Source organism: Pterocles gutturalis, unplaced genomic scaffold (assembly GCF_000699245.1).
Source record: "Pterocles gutturalis isolate BGI_N339 unplaced genomic scaffold, ASM69924v1 scaffold27932, whole genome shotgun sequence".
NCBI classification, from domain to species: domain Eukaryota; kingdom Metazoa; phylum Chordata; class Aves; order Pterocliformes; family Pteroclidae; genus Pterocles; species Pterocles gutturalis.
This window is the reverse complement of record NW_010113623.1, coordinates 1-10,491: the sequence shown is the minus strand read 5'-3', so window position 1 is coordinate 10,491 and position 10,491 is coordinate 1. Positions and strand designations below refer to the sequence as shown.

The 10,491-nt window shown below is 36.5% G+C and overlaps 1 protein-coding gene across 1 annotated transcript in view; it reads right to left on the bottom strand.

Annotated features, from left to right (window-relative positions):
• Positions 1-9,215, bottom strand: part of PNPLA4 (patatin-like phospholipase domain containing 4) — a 19,402-nt gene extending 10,187 nt beyond the window's left edge. Inside the window, exons 1-5 of the mRNA XM_010074582.1 lie at positions 9,057-9,215; positions 8,185-8,308; positions 5,053-5,237; positions 1,032-1,126; positions 721-856 (exon numbers count right to left, since the gene is read on the bottom strand). Of these exons, the coding sequence (XP_010072884.1) occupies positions 721-856; positions 1,032-1,126; positions 5,053-5,237; positions 8,185-8,308; positions 9,057-9,215 (699 nt within the window). The remainder of the gene's footprint in view (positions 1-720; positions 857-1,031; positions 1,127-5,052; positions 5,238-8,184; positions 8,309-9,056) is intronic.
• Between the last annotated feature and the right edge of the window lie 1,276 nt (positions 9,216-10,491).

The following is a 10,491-nucleotide window of genomic DNA, read 5'->3' as shown; positions in this document are numbered from 1 at the left end:
TTCCTTCTTATTCTATTTCCTCCTTTATTCTGCTGTACCTTATGATGTCCTCCGCTAAGATATAATCAATTACTACAAAGAACGTCTACTTTACATGCATCTGAATTCATCCTTCCATTTAATATCAGTTTGTGTATACAATCCTGATCCAAATTTAAAAGTGGCATTCAAAAGAAAAGAGACGGGCAGTAAAAGATACGCTTTCCAGTGACAGTCGAAATACAGTTTATATATGATACTTAATATTACATTATCTCTGTTCCCCACAAGGGCTTGTAGAAAGTGCTAGATTTTTTTTTTTTTTAAGACAAGAACTTTTTTTCTTTACTTCTTTTCGTGACGAAATGTACCATAAATTGTATCAATGAAGTAAGAGATGCAAAAAGATTCAGCAAATTGTTACAAAATCTGGAGATCCTCTGTTTTATTCTCATCTACTATAACTACTAGTCACCCTGTTGCTTTTTAAACAGAGACTTTGCTTACAAGGTAGTACTTTAAAAACAGCTGAAGTAAACACACACACACAAAAATTTTAGCAAAATTTGTGACACTGCAGGATCAAGTTCTGCTTCCATTGTTTATGTTATGGTTGCAGCACCACTGATAATGTAAGAGATTGAGTAAACCAGTCTTTTATTGTGCACCTAATAACATACTCCTAAATCTTGAAGAAACTCAAGCATTTTTATTTAAAGCAGCAATATGCAACTTCATTACCTTAATGAGGTCCTCTCTGGAGGCAAAACTTGAAACCAAGTGATTTTCCCCATTTTTGCTGTTAGTGACTGACACATAGAGCCGCTTCTCAGCTATCTCATGAGCATCAGGAGGAAGAATAGTCTCTATGCCTTCCCTAGAATAAAGAAAATTATAACATTATTCACCATCATTGTTAAAAAAACTTGCAAATACGTTAGTAGTGAAAGAGTGCTGCGCTCCCCACAGTAAAGAAAAAACATGCACAATCTCTACTTTCATCTGGAGGGCTTCACACAAAAATGATCTTACAGATGCATTAAGATAGGTACCTAAGTGTTTTCATAAAATCGTAACCAGGCGTTACAGCACCGAAGTCCAATTTTCTAACTTCCTCTGCAAATCCATAGGCAAACTGCTTACATTTCTGCAAATTAATACATTCACCATTAAGGATGTTTTAGTTACGGGAGGTATGTTCAACTGTGGTATCTAAAACATACTACCAGCTAAAACTTTAATCAAGAGAGGACTATAAGATTAAACTATTTTCCTATATGCACTTAGTTTGTAACAAGACGCATAACAACATGTTGATCCTTTTATAAGAACTAATTTGTAAGAAAACTTGACCCCTAAAAAAAAACATATAAAAAAAAAATCACAAGAATACCACTTTAACAATCAAAGAAAGTTAAAGGCTACTTTTCTGTGCATTACCATTCCTAAATAATCAGTTCCCTGAACCATATCATTACAAGAACAATCATTTATATTTCAAGTGTAAAGTCAACTTTTATTTTAAAGACTACTTCAGTACTAAAACCAGACACAAATACTTTAAGATGCCTATAAGCATTAAAAAAATTACAATGTCTCCTCACTAATGCAAAAACCATGCTACTAACCACTGCGGTTTGATGTGCTCGGCCAGCAGCCAAACAGCACACAGCTGCTCACTCTCCTCAGGATGGGAGAGAGAATTAAAGGGGTAAAGGGAAAAAGAGACTCGTGGGTTGAGATAAGAACAATTTAACAACTAAACTACAACAGAACTGAAAACAGTAATGATAGTAATAATAATAGTAATATATACAAATATACAAATGAGACACAGTGAAACTGCTAACCACTCAATGACCAAGGCTCAGCCTGGCTAACAATTCCGGAGCAGGGAGAGCCCCCCCGCCCCTCCCCCCCTCAACTATTTGGCCAGATGGAAAGCTAATCAAGAGAGCAAGAAACTAACTACCCCAAGAGAGAGAACTTCTGGACAGAGCCTCATCTATATACTGGGCATGACGTGCATGATATGGAATATACCATTGGCCAACTGGGTCTCTAATTGGGGCTGTGCTCCCTGCCGGCTTCTCCTGCCCCTGCAGACACTGGCACAGCAGAGAAGCTGAAAAGTCTTTGACTGTCCTGGCAGCAAATAAAAACATCAGTATGTTATCAGCCTTCTCCTGAAAATCAAAAACACAGCCTCAAAGTAGCTACTATGAAGAAAGCTAACCCCGTCCCAGACGAAACCAGGACACTAACAAATACATACATTTAATGAATAAAATACTATGGAAGTATTTAATGAATGGAATACTATGATGGAAGACAAAGGCAGAAAAGACAGCTGCAGAAATACAAGCGACAGATTCCACCGCACAGCAAATATCTTTTACACAAGCTGCAATGCCTAGCATTAATGACTGCAGACAAATAGCTTGAACTGTGAGCCTTAAGAACTCCAAAAGAAGAGGAAAGGAAGAGGCAGAATTTATTTTTCAGCAAAAAAAAAATCTGAAACAATGAATTATGATTCTGAATGCTTAAGACTCACTATTCAGTATTCATATTCCTTTTTTATCCTCTCATGAAGGCTTCTAGGCAGCTAGGCTTCTTCTGTAGTCAAGCAGCTGCAAAGAGGCACACTCAGACATCTCTCTGTCTAAAAGGAGAGGAAACCCACAAGCCCTACACAGAAGCACCTCAGAGCTACTATTTTTTCATCTAAGATGCTAAGACTAACAGGGAGCTGGATGAATCCAGACCTAGGTGGATGACAGAAAACTACTTTCCATATTACAAGTACTAAGAATAGACCATACAATTCTTGCTGCAAGAAGGGACAATTTCTTACAGCTACAAAATGTTTATAATTTTAGTGTTAGAAGCTTTGAACAATACATCTACATTTTAAATAGTGACTGAGGACATATTTAGAAATTGTAACTACTTGTACTGAGTTAAGCAAACTTGACATTAAACATGATCAAGGTACTTCTGAAATAAACAGGTACCTATCCATAACTCTATAAGCCTCCCTAGAATTCTCAAGTCCCATGCCTTTGCAACGGTGACAAAAATCCAAGATAAAATGAAAAACATTTGCGAACTGTCATATTAGAACAGCAACAGTCAAAAAAAATCTTCAGTGTTGCATTCTCTCCAAGATAAGCAAAGGTCGTATTAGAGCTTTGAGACTAGGAGATGGAGAAAGTCCTAATTATAGTTTGTCTAACAGCCATCTCTGGGGAGAGGGAAAAAAAAAAAAAAGAAAATATAATTAACTGATATAAGACTTGTATTTGTGGATATAAAGTTAGAAATGTAATAAAGGTAATAACATAATTATCCTGCTATGAAAAGTTAATTCTATTAAGTATACAACACTGAGTTCTTCCCCCCCCCAATAGATCTCAGTTTTCCATTTAAATAATACAACAAAATTACTAAAATGTAAACAGTAAAAAAATAAAAGGACTAAAAAGTTCATGAAACATTCTCCAGTTTGTATTAAAATGAAAAATTTTCAAGGAAAAATCCATGAGACTCAATGTAATACAGGCTTAGTTTCCACAATCATAAAAAAAATTGAATCTCTTCTATTATTTGTACTTAAAAAGATTTTTGTAAGTTGGACCAGGCTGGGAACAAATGCTCATACCCAGAGGCTAGAATATGCTGCTATGTTCACCATATAGGAAATTAAAGTCAGAGGTATACATTATAGCAGGCAAACTTGAAACTGAACTATTACTCAGAGGCTATAGAAAAAGAGTAACGTTTCAATAGAATACAGGTAAGGTTTTCTTCACAACAGAGTGGAACTTTCCTAATATTAAATCACGTAAAGAACACAGCTAGTGGGGGGTTGGGGGTGCAGCTTGGTGTGGAAATAGGCCAGGGAAGAACTTACTGTTGAAAGTAACAGAAGTATTGCTAACTGCAACCTAAGTTCACATCACAGCAGAAAGAAACAACAAACAAACAGAAAGAAACAGAAAGAGTGGTATTGACTAGGACTATTGTTTTAATCAAATGCAGTGAAAGTTTTAACAGGCCCAGAGAAAGTTACCTGATGCTCACTGGACTGAAACCTAAGTGCACTTCAAAAAAAAAAAAAAAAAAAAAAAGAGAAATCGAGAAATCTATGTAGTCTTTCCCCCCCACCACCCCCTCCAATAATGCTCTTTATTATAATTTAAACTATTAAAGAAATATTAACATTTTGGCAAGGCCTAGTCCTCCACATATATTAAGGCAAAGTCACTACAGGTATTTCAGGAGGGTAAAGCAGCCTTAACATAAGGGGAAAAACAAACAAGCAAAGACAAGCTAATGCTCTCCCACAGAACGTATAAGAGTAGTCACTGAATATCACTTTGCTGTCTCTACATGACACCACGGTGAGAAAAGGGTGGCAGCTCCAGAGAAAAAAACCCAAACATACATGTGTGCAGCATGTCAGAACAGAACACTGAGACGGTTAAACCTCCCTGGTATACAGTGGGTCTACTGCTGTTCGTAAACTGTACTGAATCTAAAGGAGGTGTACAAGCCACTTCTTGCACTGTCTAATGTAGCACATGCAACAAGAAAAAAATGTGAGCCAGTGCATGGTGTTCCTCCACTTTATACAGCCACAGTCCATCTACCATTTTCATCTCCCTTCACAAAAGGATGAAATGCATTTGCTCAACAAAGCCTACCTCTAGCCAAGAAAACTATCAACTTTGTAATGTATGGTGATTAAACACATATACATTTTGGAATATTAAAGTATAAACAGTTGCATACAATTCAACATTCACACACAAGAAATTTATATTTACACAGCTTAAAATATAAAGTTTGTATGACAGACTTTTGTCATAAAGAAATACTTGCTTCATAAACATTTCTGCCCTTGAGTCACACATTTTGTTAATGAAAACACACATGAGTCCTGTTCCTTAACAACAAGTAAGAAGAAAAACAAGAACCAAAATATTAAAAAAAACCTTAATGGTAGATGATTATACAAAAAACATCCTTTGAAAATGATCGTGTCCTATACCTATAAGTTTAATTTACCTCTATATTTTCTGGTACTGCTAATAAGACAGTGGCAGCCAGTGATCCTGCAGAAGCTCCCGCAAAAGCTTTCACAACTTTCAGTAACTTCTTACCATGCCTGTAAAAAGCAGCTGCTGCCCCCAAGTGGTAAATACCCAGAAACCCACAAGCTGCAAATGACAGGTTGATATGTTTCATTTTTGCTGTGGAAATAAAGTTTCACAGTCAGAGAAAGGACCAGTTAATTCTATTTTATAATATACATCTATACTTTCAGCACAGAACACATAATATAGTATATCTACATAAAAAAAGCAGTTTATTTAAGAACAATAAAAACTTTTGATTAACAAATACACCAAAAGAGTAGCAGTTTAGCATCTCCAAAACTGAAAACAATTCTAAAATTCTCCTTTGCATAAATCCCTGTTTCAATCAAGAAATAAATATATATATATACAACGTAACTGCACATTTTAATCTAATTGTCAAAGAAATACAAAATAAAAGTAGCTACTCAAAAGTGCTAAAAGAATGTTGTTGGAGAGTGAACACAGTCACCTAGAGTAAAAATCAAATTAACTATAAAACTGCTGGCAACTGTGTCATCATACTCCCCTTACACATGCAGAGCCTTGAACCCAATATAAGTCTAAGAAAGCAATTTTTTCCTTCTCCTTTGGAACTCATTTGCTTACTAGCAATATTAGTAATCATTAATAGAAACATTCTTATTTACATTAATTTCTTATTTAGAAAAGAAAAACACACAACATACTGTTGCTACTATTAAAATTGAGGGAATAAAAAACCCCATCAAAATAAAATCCAAAGCACTACAGGTATGAAAACACATGAACACACACACACTCTGAAGGTGTCAAGGATAGAATTTAAATCTAACAAAAAACACAAACAGGAAGCATCAGTGCAGATCCTTAGGGATGGTTTATTAAAAAAAACCAACTGTATGTTTTATTAGTTCTTCTGTTTCTGCAAATAACCATAATCATGAGAACAAGCTATTACACATATTATTTTGTGCAAATAAAAAAAGATAGTATACAGATTATCTTAGTACTGAATTAAAGATGAATTCCTAGTATATTTGGTTACACATCAATGTGAATGGGACTAAAAAAACCCCAGTATATTCAAGACTAAATTTTTCTGGTTCGTAATGAGATAGCTGATGAGATGTTTCTTTTGGAAGTCATCTACAGACACTGTGGTGTCAGTTCTGATGAAGAGAGGCAAACATGGATAGCAACAGATTTTGGTTGAAGTTGCCTCTTGAGCTTGGAAATGGGAAGCACACGATTTTTGATTCTTGCAAATATGTCATGGCAACACTTGCAAGTTAGAATGGTGTATTTCAAAGACCGTATGATTCAAAAATGTCTTTTGCTTTGATGATATGGTAAATCCCTGATCTTTTGATCAAAAAGAATAGTACAGTTATAGCAACTCCCAAGAGGACATACAGAGAATTAAACCTACAGTATGGCTATTCCCTGCCAATTTCTTACAGAGCACAATAGGAGCACTGTCAAATCTGGAGATAGACCATTTTTTCAGCTGAGCAAACAGCAGAAATCTTGCTATCTTAGAAATGGTATGAAACACCTGTTCCACAAGACTTCAGAACAAATATTCTTAGAGGGTTTAATGTAAGTTCTGACAGTTAAAGATGTTATCTAATAACTCAAAGTTACAATATTGGCATGTGCTGAGAAAAAAAAAATTCAATGAACCTTAAAAGATGTAAATTTCAGCTGGACAGTGCCCATACTGTAGAGATACGACAAACAGGACACAAGAAATGCTTTTTCCCCTGCTTTTCAAAAACATCATCTTACATGATTGGCAAATTTCAAAATATAAAGATTTTAACTGGCAAAGGGGATGGGTATGCTTCTGTTGTCTACAAGAAAAAAACAGAAGCATAAGAAAAGATAAGTACAAGGAGGACACCGGGGCTGTTCAATCTCATTATTTTACAGATAATGCAGGAGCATTCAAGAATAAACATAAACCTAACAGTTCTATTTGAAAGATTCTCACATCTGAAAAAAAAAATTCACTGGTGATTAAAAATATACTGGCAGGAGGGGGGCATTTCTGTTTACTCAGTAGTATCTCATCCATTTGTAACGCAAACCTACAAAAGAATGAATCTAAGGAGACAAGCCTGTACATCAGAACTATGATATAGTACAACACAGCTTTTTAAGGAGAGGTGCTGCTGTCTTCCTGATTTGCATGCACAAGACAAGAAGACATAGCACAACAGTTTCTCATACTGCTGTTTCCTGAGCAATATAATTATATAAACAGTATACTATCTCAATGTCTTAACCAGTTGTAACTACCATGCTGTCATCCCATTTGTAAATAAAAGCTGAAAATGCCCAAAGCAACTGACTAAAAAACCTTTACAAACAAAAATAAATATACATAGAATGCGAATGACAAAGCACCCTGAAGCACAAGAGCTAAAATGTTTGATGCATTACAGCACATTTGAGGATTAGTTATTAGCTAGGAATGACAAAACAAGCAACGTTATGGAAAGAACTGTTTAGCTAGGCAGCACTGCTAAAGTAAAGGTCATAATTGTAACTACTAATTTACCTGAATCAGAACTCACCACTCACACAGTAATGTTTGGGTTTTTTTTTTCACATTTATAACAGAAAAACCAGTTCACTAGCATCACAGGCTGTTCGTAGCCTTCAGTATATATGCAAGAAATTGATTCTCCCAGTCAAAAATAGGCTCACACAAAACAATAACCCTTATTGAGTCACCACAGTTGCTAACTAGAGAATGGGAAAAATAGATTTTGCATCTATCCAGTCACATGGAGTAAGCATTGTAAGTCTGCTGAAGCTGAAGAATTAAAATAATACTAATACAAAATAATCATTACACAATCGAATCAGCCATTAAGACACTTAGGAAAACATCATGATTCTTTCCAAACTATAAAAACTGTGTACAATCCCCTTGAAATTAAAACATAAACACATCCCATTATACAAAACTTTCAAATTAAGACTTTAGACTATCTTGACCATTAATACAAGATGTCTAGAGAGGACAGAGTAGGCTGACTTCTTAAGAAGAGGGTGGCAAAAGGTTCTATACCTTCTAATGAATGCTGGCTTCCATCATATACTCCACTGGGACTTTTTCCAGCAATTTTAGCTCCCTCTGCATTAGTAGCCATTCTTGTATCTACTATTGATCGTTTATCATTTACCTTGGAAACCTACAATCATACAATCAAATATTACTATTAAAAAGAAAAACAATAGGCAAATATAAGAAGAATATTATTTATCTTTAAATCCATTAATAGAAAATTAAAATCGTTGTAAAACCATCTAGATGAATTCGTCAATTGCTTAGACTCCACTAAACTAGTTGAAAACACAATGTTTCACTGTTTACACATGCAGCAAACTATATTTTAAAGATGAACTTAATCGGCCATCTAGAAAAAGAAAATCATTGCCTTTTGGAACTGTCAGTGTCCAAGATTAGCCTTAATTTTGTGTCTTCTTCTCCCACTATTTTTGCTGGTATCCACAGATTATTTTTATAATCAAACTCTTATGTTTTTAATCCTCTCTTTCCAATCCAATAAAAATTGACTTTTCCCTTTTTGCACAGTATTGCTTTAGTAAAAAGTCTTCCAGATAACTCTGGTCCTATTCTTCACTGAACGGCTGCCACTCTAAGTCAGTTATCACGCACTATTGTCTGAAACATAATGTGAAAAAAAAATAATGCTTCTCCCCAACTTAGAACTATCAGACACAAAAATGTTTATTCTGAAACACTGATTCTCCTGCAACTTGCTGCTGCCTGTCCCTTTATCTTGATATACTAAAGGCATCTTCAATTCTTAAATAAGTCTACAAGATCAAAAGCTTAGCTCCATAAATTCCAATAAATTATATTATCCCTGCATTGACCCACATCACTTATAACTAGAGCACCACAAAAATACTTACCTGGAATTTAACTCTGTTATGGGGCGCTCTTATGGTGCAATAGCTTAGAATTCCAATCCAGAACTGCTGAGTTTTTGGAAACATGCAACTACACAGCCTGCCTTCCTTCAACTGAAGCAACAGCATTTGAGCACTACAAAGACTTTTAGCAGTCCACATTTTCTTAAAAATAACCTCTGGATCCAGATGATGTGGTAACCAAACTGACACTCTCAAGAAGCTGTTTTACCATGGAGTTACAAAGGACATATCATTAGTTGAGCTTGGCCACCACAGAAGTACACAGCAGAGTCTCTCTCTTCTCAACATAAGCTGTTTGAAAACATTACGGGGGGAAGAAAAAAAAAAAAAAAAGCAGTTGAAAGGTGGCTGCACATCAAGGCCCCGATACTGTAACAAGGGCCTCTTCACAACCCTCTTACTTAAAACACAGATGCATTGATTCACTTGACAATGAAACCATTCTAGGCAGAGCTTTTGTTCAGTACCTACTCTCTCACCACTCTCTATCTGGCACTGTGCTGTTCACCACTAACCATAAAGTCAAGTGTTCATTTCAGAAATAGGAAGGACTGTTAGTAGTGCAAAGAACAAGCAAACAAACTGTCCCTTACAATTAACAACGTGAATACACTGTTCCTTGTACCTCAGCTGGCGCAAGGAGTGTTCCAGTAACTTCAAACCAACAAAGTGCTGATGTCAAGATCTCATTAAGAAAAACTCAACCACCCTGGCTGGTACAAAGCAAGCCTTGTAATCTTCCATGCTACAAGGGACATGCAAGGAGTGACTCACAAATCAAATCCAGGTCTGGTTTACACCTAGCAAGACTTTGACCATAAAGGATAACACATGGAAATGCACTTGTTCAGACGAACAGCAGGTTATTGCCCTACCAGTGCAAACAGACCCTGCGTGATTCTGCGTAGGCAAGGTCTTAGAGGTATACTGTCAACTCCAAATTTAATCCCGATCAGTGAGTTTCAAGTTTTCTGCTTCATCTTGTGTGCTATAAGGCTTACAATACCATTTGATCCTCCTTCCACTTTTGCTCAGCCAACAACCGATGTATAAACAAGCAACAGAGATGAAACGACGAGTCAGAATTTTTACATGTAACAAATACACAACGAAAAGTGACAACTGAAGTGAACACATTAAGAAAAGTCACTGCGTCTTTTAAACTTGCAAACTTGCGACAGAAGGGCGATCTTTAAGCCCTTTCAGATCTGAACCTCAATACCCTTTTCCCCCACCAGTCCATCTTTCTCCGTTTCCCTCCGCGCAGGCTCCTGCCCCGACCCTCCCCGGGGGTCTAACGCGCCCTACGCCACGCACCGGCGGCGCCGTGCCCCTCTCTACTCCCCGGCGGGCCCCGGGCAAAAAGGCTACCGCCCCCCTCCTTAACGGCCACAGAGACCACTCCGGCGGGGAG